This window comes from Nicotiana sylvestris, chromosome 1, assembly GCF_000393655.2.
Source record: "Nicotiana sylvestris chromosome 1, ASM39365v2, whole genome shotgun sequence".
Taxonomy (NCBI): domain Eukaryota; kingdom Viridiplantae; phylum Streptophyta; class Magnoliopsida; order Solanales; family Solanaceae; genus Nicotiana; species Nicotiana sylvestris.
The window spans coordinates 178,092,592-178,108,248 of NC_091057.1; the positions used below are offsets into that span (position 1 = coordinate 178,092,592).

The following is a 15,657-nucleotide window of genomic DNA, read 5'->3' on the forward strand; positions in this document are numbered from 1 at the left end:
TTCTTCATACACATTTTGATGTCTTGACTAGACTAATTGATGTATATTTTACCTTAATATATCACCCATAACTACGGAGTTTGCCTAAATACGGAGTTTGCCTAAAAATATTTAAGAAATTTTCTAGTAAATATCTTTCTAGGAGAATGGTATTATTCAAAGGCATTTATTTTCCACCTAAGAATCTGCGGCCTCCCTCTCCCAACCCTACTCCGGAAGGCGGCGCATTCGTCTATTTTACGAGTTTGAGGGGAGACAATAAGGTTTTTTTAATTAGATGTATTATTAATTTATTATTAGAAATTATGACGATTTCGAATTCAATATTAATAATGCAGCGTTTTGGTTGCTCTCTTTAACGCTTAGATTAGTCTGCTTTTTTTTTCTTTTTTTTTTTCTTTTTTTTTTTTTTGCGGGGGGTTTGGGTGGGGTTGGGGGGTTACATTAATCATTATGCAATTGGATTCAGTAGGAAATAACAATACAAGTGGCACCAATACATATATGAAATCATACAAATGAGAAAATGTCTTTTAGACTATACTTGTTGCAATTACATTTATAATTGAATTGAAATTCAAGAGTTCTTAAAACAAACCCTTCGAGTTCAAGAAAGGCAAGACTTGTTCATTCATTTATTTATTACATTAGCATACCTTATTAAGTGATGAGAATTAATTTTTACATTTGAATTACATTGCGCCAATTAATTATAAGCATATATATGACACTAAGAACAAAACTAGATTGGATAAGATGATTTTGTATATGCCAATGCCATGGTTATTATCTTCATCAAATTCAAGACCACGCATGTTTAAATGATACACCACGAACCAAATTGTAATACAACGAACCTAACATCCTATAATTAAATATAACAATCCGGCAACTATATTAAATCAATTTATAGTCAGTGTAAAACCAGTCTGCAAAACAATCGCTAGATGTAAATGAAAGTTACAAAAATAGTTTACTTATTTTTTTTGGGGGGGGGGGGGGGGTGTCTAGAAACTTAATTATACCATAAAAATTACAAATTGGAGAAGCGCTGTCTTGACATTCAAGTGGCTTTTCAAGCCATATACATCAATTATACACATATAATACACAAATTATACATATATTATATCTTCACCGGCTATTTTTAGTTTAAACGGTTGAATGAGCCACTATTTGAGTTATTTCTTCATTCCTTCCCATAATTCTACTAAATAATACAGGGTTTAAATAAACATCACCTGTTAATTAATAGTACTACCATCAGCTGAATACTATTAGTAACTTATAATCAGATATATTAAGCTGTAAAAGAACTATGATCATGAAAATTATACAATGAAAAGGAAATGCAAAGTTTAAGTGGTTATTGGAACTATAAAAATATTGGAACGCCAATTTCTTTGCATTCCAAACTTCTGTATAAGTTCATACAACCAGCTCTGTTTCTTAAGCAAAAAGAATTGGTATTCTTCTCCATTCTTGCCCTTCCTTTCCTTTTAACCCGGGATTTGAAGATTCTATAATCAGACAAACGTATACAAGCATTTTTGCTGTCTAATGCCTATTTGGAAAAAAAAACTGACTCCATTAATATTAGAAAATGACTTGATCAATATTACAGTGCTTTCTTGACTTGCAAGAAGTTGGAACGCTCCTTGTTGGCAGCCTCAACATCATCCGGTGATGCTACAGCGACAACCACCCCTTTATCTTTAACTGCCTCCATGACGTCTCCAAATTTCTTGAAATCATCCAGCCTTTCGAGGAAAAGAAGCATGATTAATAGAAGCTTTTTATCACTCATTTGGAAGAATAAGAAACTGATATAACTAGCAGAGACAACACAACAGGTTTATACTTGCAACTACAGAGCAAATGTTGTAGACATTTAATATCGATCTTTCTATACATTGTATGCTGATACTTTATTCAGAATTACAGGACAAACAGTTTTCTTCCATTGATTCTAACTTATCTATGCTTTAATATACTTCACTCATCATTTAACAAGTCAAACGATCTAATCATCCCTAACTTTAAAACGAAAAATATTGTCATAATGGAAGAGGGGCATATCAACTGAAAAATGAAATAAACATAAAACAGCTTATCAAATAGGGACCAGCAAATAGTAACATTATCAAATAGAAAATACTAGTCCACAAAATAATATGTAGATTGTTTGCAGCAGCACAATGCTACACAGAAAAACACCAACTCTATATGCAAACAAATTCAGCTGAATTTGGAACCACGCTTACCTTGTTGATAATATCTCTTCACGTCTCCTTTGCCTTTCTTCTTCTGATACTCCCAGTAAATATCGTAATAAACTGAGAGAATGAGTTCACATCATCAGATTCAAGGCAATTAGCACATTCCAAGAGAAACGGAAAAGGAAAGGGACGTAACATAGCTAGTAAGACAAATTTCAGTTAAAGCTTGCATGACACCTAGTGAATTACCTTTTGGTGTTCACCCTTTTGTCACCTAAATTACTATCCGAACAAAGATCAACAAATACTACTGACAAACTAAGTAGCATCGACAGGTCAACAAGCAATTTAAAAGGGAAAAGGGGGGATACCAAAATTATTTTGTTTACATAATTCTGAAAATAATATGCACAGTTGGACAAAGTTATTTAAACCCAAAACAAGCAGAAAGTTAATAAATCTTCAGAGCACTACATAAGCATAGTTCCTCGCCAGCGTACTTCTTTGTTTTTGTTACGTGTTTAATTCCATGGATTCACGTTCTCCTTTTACCTAAAGGTCCTCACTAACATACAGTATCTCTTTTAATTTGTTGGAGGAATGGAAGCATAAAAAGATGTTCTTGCATTCAGAGAGTAATATGAGTACAGAATAGACCTGATCATCCACTTACCTACTGTATCCTTTGGCATCGGGCAATTGGTAAGCATCTACATCTCCAATAGTCCCAATAATTGCCTTTGTGAGAGCGTCATCATCCATTTCAAGTTCTTTTAGGAAATTACTCGTTCCATCATACACATCAAGTGTCTTCAATAAATTTGGGTCTCGGTATGATAAGAATGAGAATACCCCTGGTGAACCGAAATCTAAGATGTTAGCTAGAGAAACTCTGGTGCCTGGAAATGCATCTTCAGATAAGATAAATACAAAACTGTACCTGAATGGGTGTCAAAACCACAAAATCCTCCATAAGCTCCACCACTAACACGTACACGATCCCACAGCCATGTATTACTAATATAATTAGAAATAACATAAGCACTGCCTTTAAGCTCATAACCAGCTTCATATAGATTTGCTGCTTTTCCAACATAATTCACCTATAAGAAGGAATCCTCAACGTCATCAGCTGAAATTTGACAGTGCAACGGTCAGACTGACAAGTCAAAGAACAAAACTTTAGGAGACAGCTAACCTGAGTAGGAACAACAATAGCTTCATTTGAGCGAGACAGTTGTGCATTCCAAGCAGCTGGCTCCACTAAGGATGTGCTAGGAAGCAAATCAAGAAAATTGCTAATATGTTTCTCCGCGTTGGTGAGATTCTTCCCATCAGCTGTCAAATTTATCAGACACCCATTCTTGGAAAGCAAGGATGTTCGGATCTCCTCGAGGGATGAAGATATTTGGGGCCAGTCCTTCTCAATTTGGTCTTCAAGGCCCTTAAGAAATTCCAAGTAGCTGCAAACACACAAATAGAGGAAGAGGTAATTATTTTGTATCAAATATTTACATTCTCTTTTTTCAGTGGATGGAGGACGTTTAAACATAAGTCAAGCTGAAACAGATAAAAGTATGGCAATCAACACAGCCAGAACAGAAGAAGATAAATTTACATCAACCAAAGCTGGACAATCAGGATTATAACATAGGTACCCAGGGGGATAGGCCCATTGAAGATTGGAAAATTGTCAAAAAATCATTTAGACAAAGTCATTCAATAATAAAGGGACAAAAGTCATCTAACCTTACACCACCCATTTGTTCAGATATCCAACCGGCAACGTTGAGCTTTGCACCCATCCTTGAAGCAGCAATGCTATGACCACTGCCTCTTAGTCGATTCTAGAACCAAATGTTCATTAAAAATATTAGATAATATGTCGTGCAAATTCATTTACCAAAGCTCTTAAGTGTTCCATCACTTAAAGCATACCTCCATTCTGGCCCTGCTTTGAGACACAAACTGCTTGAAACGCTTATGGTCATTAAGTTGGACATCTTGAAGAACGCGGTTGATCTACAATAAGCAAATTGCAATGATTTTATCATACTACCTTATATTCAGTGTACTAGCATGATCGATGATTTCAAATCATAAATTGGGGAAGCTAGGTGAAAAAACAACAAAGCAACAGTATAAAACCGAGACACGGTCCATTAATAGACCTTGGACTAATTTTCTACCAAGTAAATTGACCTATACCAGAAAACTATACGTGAAAGAAAATCACATCACTATGTTTGATGCTTATGAGCATGATTAAGAGGTCATTATGGATAAGAGCAGGCACGAGTGAGATTTACATGAAATCTCCAGCCAAATTGAATCTATGACTTTATGATGTTGTCTCCTTCCCATGTTAGTATGCTTTGAGAAATATGATGCTTTGCGCCGATTCAAAGTTTAAACCTAAGACTTGAAAATGAGGAAGATATGTCCTCTAGCACTTGACACAACACTACAGCTTGGTGTGGCCCTCATCTCCTCTTTCCTTTGTCAAAGGTAGAATCATTAATTGAACCAATAGGAAACCTAAATATATCGCCTTCCCATGTTAGTATGCCTTGAGAAATATGATGCTTTGCGCCAATTCAAAGTTTAAACCTAAGACTTGAAAATGAGGAAGATATGTCCTCTAGCACTTGCCACAACACTACAGCTTGGTGTGGCCCTCATCTCCTCTTTCCTTTGTCAAAGGTAGAATCATTAACTGAACCAATAGGAAGCCTAAATATATCAGAAAATTGACAAATGCAAAGGGGGAAGTTAGGGAGTTTCATGTTGGAAAAATGCAAAAATCATTTAGCTTCCTTGAACGGAAGGAAATCAATTAAGGAAAAAAGTCCGGAGTCTGTCAAATGCCAATAGTTCCACATAGCTTCATGCTAGGCACAGGTTCATGGACAGCATACACCATCACTGTACTAGCTGACCAGTACTCTCAATCTAAAGTGTACCTGATCAATAGTTAAACAAAAATTATATAATGTACTTAGTTACACCAACTAGATGGAAATCTACACAAACAAGATCATTTTGAGGAAAGCCCACATAAGCTTGTCATGAATAGTAAAACTTAACAAACATCTTTTCCTGTTTAACTTAACACAAACTTGACAGGTCCTTGGCTCCAAAAGTCATCACTACAAAGTCCTTGAAACATAACATCACCACCCCGTTGTACTCACACAACGACATGAGAACATGTTTCCTGTAGCATGCAAGAACCATTTAGAGCTATCAATTACCAAAGAGACTGATTTACCAAGTTAAATAGATCATCTGTACGTTGTGACATGGCTTTGCCTCGAACAATTATCTTGCTACATGGCTCCACTTTGCCGCGCACTGATGAGGTGAAAGGATAGACTGATATCCCTCCAGTTTTCCTTCCAATCAACTGGTTCAACTGCACAAAGTCTAAGTCCTTTGTGCCCATTTCCAGCAGAGACTGACTGTTAAGATATTTTGCACATAATCAAATAATCTTTAATTCATATCACATCTTCATATAGAAAAACTAGGATGGTTTTCCACATAAGATATACACAAAGTATGAACTTATTTACACAACTTTTATTCCAATTCCAATGGTTAAAAGATGCATTGGCCTTTAAGATCATCCTAACCCTGCTCCTCATGAAGTTGTAGTCTTGTAGCCCACTACCATCAGCTTGGTGATTTCAATCACCCAAATTATAGTTGCCAAATAATTCTAAAGCAAAATTAACCTACCTGAACACGCTTTTGAAAACCACAAAGCGCATTCTACAGAGTATTGTGAATATGATATGTAAGCTTCAAAATAATGCAGGCAATAGAAACTAGAGACCACATTCACATGCAGGGACAGCAAAAGAAGGAAGAAGAAAACCCACCATAACAGATCTACTGAACAAATTCTCGAGAAGAAAGAAGGAAAATAACAAGAATTGAGTTATATGAGTATAGCTCCCAGTATAGGGTCTTATCGAAGCGATTTATTTCATTTTTTATTTTTATTTTTTGAATCATGATCTTGGGTGAGTACTACCATGCCTTCATCTCAGACTACTTAAGGTCAGCTATATACACCACTTCATCAAAAGAAAAAAGAAAAAGGTCAGCTATATGTATCGTTTAAATCCATTCTACTCTATTTATGTCCATTTTGTACCAATACTCGATGAGTTGTCATTTAAGACAAATTACGAGTTCTCTAAAATGAAAGATTTTCTAAACCCGACACTTATCCCTTTACCCACATACAAATCTCTAAGAGGGTTCTCCTGCATACTAAGCTCCCGATATGCGTGGGACCAAGGATCACACTATATCAGTTTAATTATATGTTATCTTACCTTACATTTCGGCAAAAGTCTATTTCCAGGCTTGAACCCGTGACCTCCTGATTACACTATGACAACTCTTACCATTGCACCAAGGCACCACTTCCTCACATACAAATCTCTAACAAAATTAAAAAACTTCTCGTGGACACTGGACCTAATGCAAGTGTGTCAAAGACAATCTTAGTCCAATTATGTCTATATGACGTGTTGCTAATATGCCAGGTTGCAAATGTGGTGTGTGTATTAAATAACGCCATAGTGGTTTCCCACCAAAAAGAAAAACGACATGCTGGGACTACATTTTCACAACCCAATCATTTTTCCTGTGCAGATTTTGGAGAAACCAGAATAAAAGGCAATCCTTGGCATAGGAAAAACGAGACTCCTGTATGTAGGATATTTAGCTCTTTCTTCAGTAACCCGTGCAATAAAAGTTGCCCATCTCAGCCCCTCAGAACAGTTCCCAACTAGTTGGAGATACTAGGAAAGGACTAGAATATGAACAAAGAAACTAAAAAGGACAGATATCCATAAGTGAAGAACATTCTTCTTCAGGATCTGTAACCTAAGTTTTATCATGCCTAAGCTACACAGGCAAACACCTAAGTCACTAGAACCTACTTGTGCTAGAATGGACAGATGCAATCTGATCACGCAGGCATAGCACCGAAAATACCAAGAATAAGGACCATCAAAATGCTTGAAGATGGCAATGACTGTACAGGAAGTAGATGTATTTCCTACAACCCAAGGAACCAAAGAAGCCTATAAAACATCTCAAGTTCAAATAACATAAGAAAAGATTATGAGAATGCAACTACTGGTCCAGCGAAGGCCTTCATGAGTGTAACTTCAATACGCCACAGCCTATGGATTCTAAGTCCATTTATTTCCACTTAGTTTGTTTCACTTCACTATTAGAAAATTCTCTTTCATCATTTTCTTTTTGAGGCAGGGGCGCCGCACATTAATATCTAAGCAGTTCAGGGGAACATATTACCAGAAAAGAGGGACCAACGGTAGCAGCTCTTGCTTCAATGAGCTCATGTTGAAGACAACTTCAGCATAAAGAACATCGTTCGTGAAGAGGTTATGCCTCAAAATTTTTACCCCGTTGATGTCTCCTACCTACAATCAAAAGCCCAACAAGTTAAACCAAAATGGAACTCATATAACAGAATTAAAGCAAAGAAAAAAAGGTAGGCGGTTATTACCTCTGTTGGAACATGTGTAGGTTCTCGAGGAATATCTTGTAGAGAGAGGCTGGGCACACTCTTTAGGGCTTCTGGCGGGTCAGGAGTTTCTTGCTTTAACCGTAGCTCGTGTGTTGCCCGAGCCAGCTCAGCAAGATCCTCTTGGGTCATGCTTGCTTTAACTTTATCCAACGTTTCTTTTTCTATTTCTTCCTCACGAGAAGCCTTCTTTGGGTCAGGCTGAAGAAAACAACACTCGTATTTAACAGACACATAAAATTATATTTTGTCAAAGAAAGGATGTCAGCATCAATGGTGATAACCTGCATCTCAACCGTTACACGGTGTGGATTTCTCAAGATGTATTGGTCTATCAAAGGAGCAAAAACAGCTTTGGAGCCTTCCTTAGCTATTCTGGCTTTCAGGGCCTCAAGGGGTTTCTGATACTTAAGTGGTTCAAATGGATCCATGTCATAAATCCATTTACCCTGAATGAAACATCACACCGAAAAAACATAACTCATTCTTTGTTGGAGAAAGGAAAAAAGAAAGTATCAAGACAAATGATAGAGTTAATGAGAGTTTCTTCATACAATAGAGCGGAGCATCAACGCTAAACCACGAGGGAATGAGCCAGTGTTATTTTCTCTAAGAGAAAACTCAATTGTATTCATTGATGCCTCAACAGCATCTGAATCAAAACCTTTCTCAGCTAAGCCTTCTAGAGTACTCATGACCAATTCTTCAATCTTCTGAATGTTCTCTTCAGCAACACCCTTCAACCCAATGCTAAACTGAGGCTGAAGGAGCTCATCCTCAATCCCTCCACCAACAATAGCATCTCCTAGACCACTTTCTAGCAAGATCTTCCTCAAGGGAGAAGCTGGAGTCCCCAAAAGCAGATGATCCAAAAAACCTAGGGCAAGCTCAGTTTCCAAATCCAGTGGCTTGTCAGATAGCAGCCAATTAAGGCATACCATGTGCTTCTTTTTCAGGTCCCCATCTTCTCCAACAGGATATTTTTCTACGATCCTGACCGGCTCAGAAAATAGTTTCTGTGGTTCAACTCTTGATTCATGAGGAGCTGAACTGGCATCAAACATGTTCAAATACTCTGCACACGATCACACATATTATAGGAACATGAGATGTGCCAGAGTTTTAAAATTGAAGTCATTACTGGATAGAATGAACGCAGCTGATACCATGTAAATTTTCAAAAGTTTGAGCAAAATTTGATCAACATAATTGATATTTCAGCATGTTATACTTCTTTGTTTCTCTTTTTTCTTTTTTGATGAAGTAGAATACCATTAAAAGCATCCAAAAAAATCTTATACTTTTTTATTTCAATTTCCATTCACTGTTCATTTTAACTTATGGAGAACTCTCGGAATTTATTAAAAGCCAGCAGAATTGTTCAATAGCCACAGAGAACAAAGAACAAAAGTTGGAAAAGTAAGCATATACACAAAAACACATAAATTCCAACAAATGTACAGAAAGCGAGCCTCCAAGTAGCAATTATATTTTTTTGGAAACTTCATTTGACTTGACACAAAACAAAGGGAAAAATAAAGGAAACAAAAGAACTCAGAAACAAATTGCTGACTACAGAGGGGTCTGATGACCGACATTACCTATATATACATAACATCTGAGGATTAATAAAATTGTGAAAATCCATGTACACAGTTAACAATGGGACACATAACAAACTAAATAGAACATTGGAGCTTGGGACGCAAAATAGATCTAAAAAGAAAATTTGGAAGTAGTTTCCTTTGGCATAAATTGTGCAGCTTGTTCTATGCTACACGTTTCCCTGTTTTATGTTATGTTTCCATACGCATGACATACTTTTTTTTTATAAGGTAAATAACTTAATTAATAATGGGAAAAACATCCCGTATGCAAGTAGAGAACCTACAACAATACACATTACATGATATTTTTGCATTTTACTGGACTTCTGAAATTAAGTTTCATATGTTTGATTACTTAACATTGAGCAAATTCTTGCAATGTGCTTTTCATTACCTTTTGAAGTTACAAATGTTTCTTCCAGTGTGTCCTTGTTAATCTTGGTTGTACAAGAAATTATATGCACAAAATAAATAATGTAAAATGTGTCATCCCTCCAAATTCTAATATTTTGTGTCATGATAATTTCTAACGTTTTGTGTCATGATGTCCATGTGCTGTTGAGTTATGTGCATAAAATATAACAAGGCCTCTAATAGATGTAGCTTCCCCTAAATTTTAAAAAAACAAGCAACACTCATCTATACTTTATCACAGCCTCTGATTGGTGTAGGGAAAGTTTCTGACATTGGCACGTTAACGATTTTGTTAAATACACATTTCCTCTAAGACATCCAAGAAGTACATAGAGTAATGAATATCCGAGCCAAACCACTCATTCAAGAAGGATTCCCAAGTGTGGGCATAACATATAAATTAACACCATTCATGTTCATCTGAAATTATAAGAGAAATGAATAAGTACCACTTAAGATCCGCAGACGTTCATTTGGGTCATCATCTCCATAAAACCATATCCTTGAATTGCTGGGATGGTAAAATTTCCTATGGAACTCCTGCAAACATATAGATACAGAAAACACCAGTCACGCTAAGAGGCTAACCAATTTTAGTAGCAGAATTTCAAACAGATATGTTAGATAATAGTCACGACTGCTCTCCCTAGTGCCAGCAATACCATGTACCAAGTGTAGTTTGAAACACAGTAAGAAGATCTATTGATGCATCACCAACCTATATTAGTAGATATTCATCATTTCATTGATAAAATTGCAGTGCATCATTGTGCATCTTCTTTCCTTGGGGCTTGGCGCACCAATATATAGGGCTCAAGTACAATACACAACATTTGTCCAATGTGTAACAACATCCAATTTAAGGACTTAACTCTCTCAATAATTTAATACTAACATTTTAAGAATAACACTAAAGATTCTAACAAGCCCCTCTAAACTCTAGGTCGAGAAACCAACTTGAATTTACTTATTTTAGAAACATAAATGCAGCCACGAAACTTGCGTGAAAGTCACCACCGGAACCTCGCAGGAAAATGCCTTGGTTGTCGAAATTTTGCGGAAGGTTAATGTCATTAAATTGACTGGAAAGGATGGTCACTGAAGAAGAGGTAAGGTGCCACCAAATCGGTCACCAGAAAGAGAAAGAGTGGTAACACTTTGGCCAGAAAGTAGCATTCACCGATAGCCGAAAACTACTTAAATCTCTTCAAAGATCGAAGAAATTCTAGAACTGTGTATGAAAGAAAAGAAGATTCTAAATGAATTCAAGATACCTATGTATTGGTGTCAAACACAATAAATATGATATTCTCCAGTGTAGGACAATACCAATTTAAGAACTTAACTCTTCTAATATTTATGACTACAATCTAATACCAACACTTAACATTCTAGCAATCAACCATAACCTACTAAACCAACTTTTACTACACCTGATATCAAGGTTTAAGCATGCCTTTAACAATAGTGATCCTTCTAAGAGCTCCAACGAATATTTGAGTGGATATTTCTACCTTGTGTGGCCCAAAGAATGTCACTAAGTACTTCATATGACAAGCTTACGGTTCTCACCTTAAAGATTAAAGCCCAGGATCTATAGGGTCTCTAATTTCTGACTAGGTACTCCAAACCAATGAAAGCAATAGGACAACAGTATGATGGAAGAACAACCACATCTGAGTCTGACCACTTGATTATAGAATGATTGATGATAATCACAAATATAATGGCCATTAATTGTGCATAAAGCCTAAGTTGCTAGGACACGGGTGCGGATCTAGAGGTCGGATCCTTTGAGATGTAAATTCTAAGATTCCGGGATACGGATCCTAGTACGGGTGCGAGGATCCGGCTAAAAGTAATTCAAAAATATAAAAATATCTCTAAATTATGAGATAAAATGGGGAAATTTTTTTTTTATTCTCAAGTTGTAGATAAGTAAATGATAGATTTCATGGATAAAGTATGCTATTTTCTTCAAATTTATCCTAGTTTTTGTTCTGATTTCAAGAATCAAATTGTATCTCGTATCGAATTTTTCCGTCCGTCGTGGTCAAAGTACCCAAAATTGTTTGACCATATCCGGTACAGATCCCATACCCACACCCATACTAGTGTCGTGTCGATATGGGTGTGGCACCTAAACTGGCGTGTCAGAGCAACTTAGCATAGAGCATGTACAAGCTTTTGTATAACTTGTAAGCAAGAGTGAATCCATTGAACATCATAAATCTAGCTTCTAGCTTTTTTTCCGAAAACGGCAACAGTATAAATCTAACTTCTAGCTTATAGATTTATTTCGGAAGCTACAAGATGCCAGTTAACCAGATAACATAATGATTCTCAATCACCAAAAGATAGATGCTCAAGTCTTCTCTTTACACATGAAAATTCGGGCTGACATATACATCCATGGAACATATGTATACGTGAAGCATGCAACGCAACCACAAACAATTCCCACAGTTTTAAAGAACATTCAAATTCAACTATAACACCTCACAACAAGCATGACAAGAAACATTGGGAAATACTATGAAGTAATGGGAAGAATCCAGGAATTGACATAATTAAACCATGATGATTTTTTAAATAAGGAAAATAAGTAATGTGATTAAACCACGATGATTAGCAGTATTAGCAGTGTAATAAACAAAAACTTGTTGAATTTGTTGAAGTATATAATCCGTGAACAAACAAACTAATGTGAAAGAGACTACCAACCTTAAATTCCTCAAAAGAAAGGCTAGGAATTACTCGTGGGTCACCGCCACTGTCAACACCATAGGTATTATCAGGAAAAAGTGCCTGCAGAAGATATAAGACACTACTTATAAAACAATAGCCAGGTAGAGTATAACACTACTTTTATTGTCTGGAAGAAACCCATGAAATGAACTATTGAGTAAAGAACCATAAATTATAAGCCATGTACACATCTTTGTGACGTAGCTTATTAAATTGTCACAAGATTTAGCAAACCAATAATCTATTTTCAAGTCAAAACCTTTTAGTAAATATGACAATACAAAATTAATAAAGTACTTCACCTTGTATGCACAAAGAATTTTCTTTAAACACATTCAGTTATTCAATGTTATTTATCCTTCTGCTTCCACTAAATTTGTTGAGCTCATGCACTAAATTATTTTTGGCCTTTAGGCTCTAAACCTTGTTAGCATCTATAGTGATTACATGCTTGATATGTGATAAGATATTAACTACTCCAGTGAGCCCTTTATTGCATTCATCAAGAGCAATTCTAAAGTACATTATCATCAGTTATATCCAACCAATATAAATTGTTATATCTAATATAAACAGTCAGCAATAACACAAGTAATCCTATGCACATACACACAAAGAAATAAGAACATTCAAACAATTAATCAGTTTGCCAGCCCTTACAAATGCTTGATGGCTACCTTAATTCAGAGAGAAACCCCATAAGTGTGACATCCATACCTGCTGGGAAGTTCGGCCTAGTAGATTATCAGGCTGAGAATAAACTCCCTTCATCTCATTGAACACAACCCCTGAAGTTTTACATAAAAACTTTTGTAAGATATGCAGGGACAAGCTGCAGATGCGCCACTATCCGTAGGGATCAAAGTCGAAGACATTAAACTTTGTTCAAAGACACTACAGCAGAACATTGATAAAAGCACAAGAAAAAGAAGTCATCACAGGAGAGAAAAGGAAACAAAAAAAAAACATGATTTAAGGGAGGATACCTTTAAAAGTTATGTCATCTGAGGGGTCATTCAGTTCATAATGCCAACCCTCTTGTTGAAATGTTTGGAAATCCTCCACACATTTAGGGAAAAAGACAGCATCTAAGTATACGTCAACCAGGTTGTAGAAATCCTGTTTGGAAATAAGCATATTTTTAGATAAAGGCAAACTTAAATTCCCTAATGATGTTCAACGTGTAATGCTTTCCTGACCTTTGCATTTGTGGACGCCACAGGATAACATGTCCTATCTGGATATGTGAAAGCATTCAAAAAAGTATTCAAGCTTCCCTTCAACAGTTCAACAAAGGGCTCTTTCAACGGATACTTCCTTGAACCACAAAGTACACTATGTTCCAGTATATGAGGAATACCAGTAGAATCTTTCCTGCATTAACAAAAACTAATATGTCACAGCCTGCTCGTTTTCCATAAAGAAAACAACAAACGAATTTATCAAAATCTCATTTTCCATTGGTGAGCAGCCCTTGCTTTGTACTGCTTTGTTTAATTACTCTAAAAGATAAAGAACCTGTGAAAAAACTGATTTTTGCAGTAATTTTACAGTCAAATACCATGCTAAACCGATTAGATAGGGTACAACTAAATTGACATATGGTAAGCATAATGACCATAAACTATTAGACTAAGAAAAACTTACGGAGGAGTCCGGAAGACAATGCCAAAGACTTTATTCTCATCGTCATTGGACACCGACATTATTTCAGCGCCGGTTTTCTTGTGTTTGTACAAAACAGCTTTAGATTTACACTCATCAATAAACTGCTCGGATACTTTCTCGAACCCATATTTCTCAGCAACTTCATCATCAGCACCAAGAAACTCTGACAAGTAAAAAGCACAAATTTAACATACAAAATCAATAACAGGCTACTAGATAATAAAGAGTCAAATTAGTTAGCGAGCAAGGGAGTACCTTGAGAGGATTGAGGGGCGGAAGTGGCGATGGCTCGAACTGAGAGAGGGTAAAACTGTCTTTTCAAGTCAAGCGAAGGCGATAGGAGACGACCGTTGCTCCGGATAAGTGAACGCCGGCGGTAAAGGTTCTGGAGTAAGCGATGTCGTTTAGCAGAGTAAGAAGCGAGTCGGTGTGAAGAGCGTGAGAATATTCTAGAGAAGGCGAGCGTGGAAGTGGATGACAGAGAGCGTAGTAAAACCGCCTTCTCCATTGTTGGAGAGGAGTGAAGATGAGGAGAAAGGTGAAGTGTGCGCGTTGTGTGTGAAGATGGGGATTTGGTAAGGAGGGAAATTTTATTAGTATTATAGAAATATCGACGAAGGGGTTTTAGTGGTGAACGGTCAAAAATGAATTTGGTGCGTTCCAAAATAATTTTGTGGAGAGCCATTAGGCCATTTAGCAAGCTCTCCTACCTCCCATTTAGAAAGAGGAAAAACTAAAGCAGCTATAACCCCTTGTTACTTGTTCCTCAATTCAAGTAACAGAGATTTTCTATGACTAATTCTAATACTACTTTATAAAAAAGTCGCTCCATCTATTAGAAAAAAGTCAAAAAAAAAAAAACTCTCTAATCACAATTTTCTCAGGTATCTTTGTAAAATCTTGAATTACTAATTATTATAGGAATATTAACTTTTATGTAGCTTTAAAATATATAAAAATTCCTTTTGGGAGCAATCTATATCCATTTTTTTGTGACAATTGTCAATTATCGTTAACTCCAAAAACCATTACAAATAAAGAGTATCCTCCTTCTGTGTGCAAGAGAAAGGCCTCCAACAAAAATATTGGTATCTCATTACAAAGTAATTGCTGCACGAATTTTCTACATTTACTGGCTCTTTTTGAATTCCTAGTAATATCTACTTTTTCTGCAATCTCCTTCCTAATCTGTAATACCACCTCTTCTATATGTACATTTATGCGTCTAAACAATTTTCAGTTTCTAGCTCGCCAAGTGAGATATATTAAAGGTCGATATACTGTAGTTGCCAGCTCCTTCTTACACTTCTTCCAATGTTTCCTTTGTATGCTTTCCGTAACTTGTTTGATGTCTCTTGCTGGTAATTTGATGCATGTCCATTGATTTACTTCTCGTTTTATTACCTTAAACCAGTTGTAAGTGTCAACCAGA

General features: G+C 36.2%; 1 protein-coding gene across 1 annotated transcript; it reads right to left on the minus strand.

The window, feature by feature from the left end:
• Positions 1–1,384: 1,384 nt before the first annotated feature.
• Positions 1,385–14,890, minus strand: LOC104212641 (presequence protease 1, chloroplastic/mitochondrial-like). The gene is made up of 19 exons (XM_009761971.2): positions 14,481–14,890; positions 14,205–14,388; positions 13,757–13,931; positions 13,544–13,676; positions 13,275–13,345; positions 12,534–12,617; positions 10,259–10,349; positions 8,343–8,863; positions 8,073–8,237; positions 7,771–7,989; positions 7,557–7,684; positions 5,491–5,680; positions 4,158–4,241; positions 3,969–4,066; positions 3,418–3,682; positions 3,160–3,322; positions 2,893–3,073; positions 2,265–2,336; positions 1,385–1,760 (listed from the first exon to the last, which is right to left on the minus strand). The coding sequence occupies exons 1-19, from the start codon at positions 14,731–14,733 to the stop codon at positions 1,619–1,621; spliced, it is 3,219 nt and encodes a 1,072-aa protein (XP_009760273.1). The 5' UTR covers positions 14,734–14,890; the 3' UTR covers positions 1,385–1,618.
• Positions 14,891–15,657: the final 767 nt, after the last annotated feature.

Excerpts from the sequence above, each read along its gene's own strand:
- LOC104212641 (XM_009761971.2), bottom strand. The coding sequence starts at position 14,733 with ATGGAGAAGGCGGTTTTACTACGCTCTCTGTCATCCACTTCCACGCTC. Across the intron at positions 14,389-14,480 it reads CGCCCCTCAATCCTCTCAAG|AGTTTCTTGGTGCTGATGAT; the intron begins GTACTCCCTTGC and ends TTTACTTGTCAG. Across the intron at positions 13,346-13,543 it reads AGATGACATAACTTTTAAAG|GGGTTGTGTTCAATGAGATG; the intron begins GTATCCTCCCTT and ends GTAAAACTTCAG.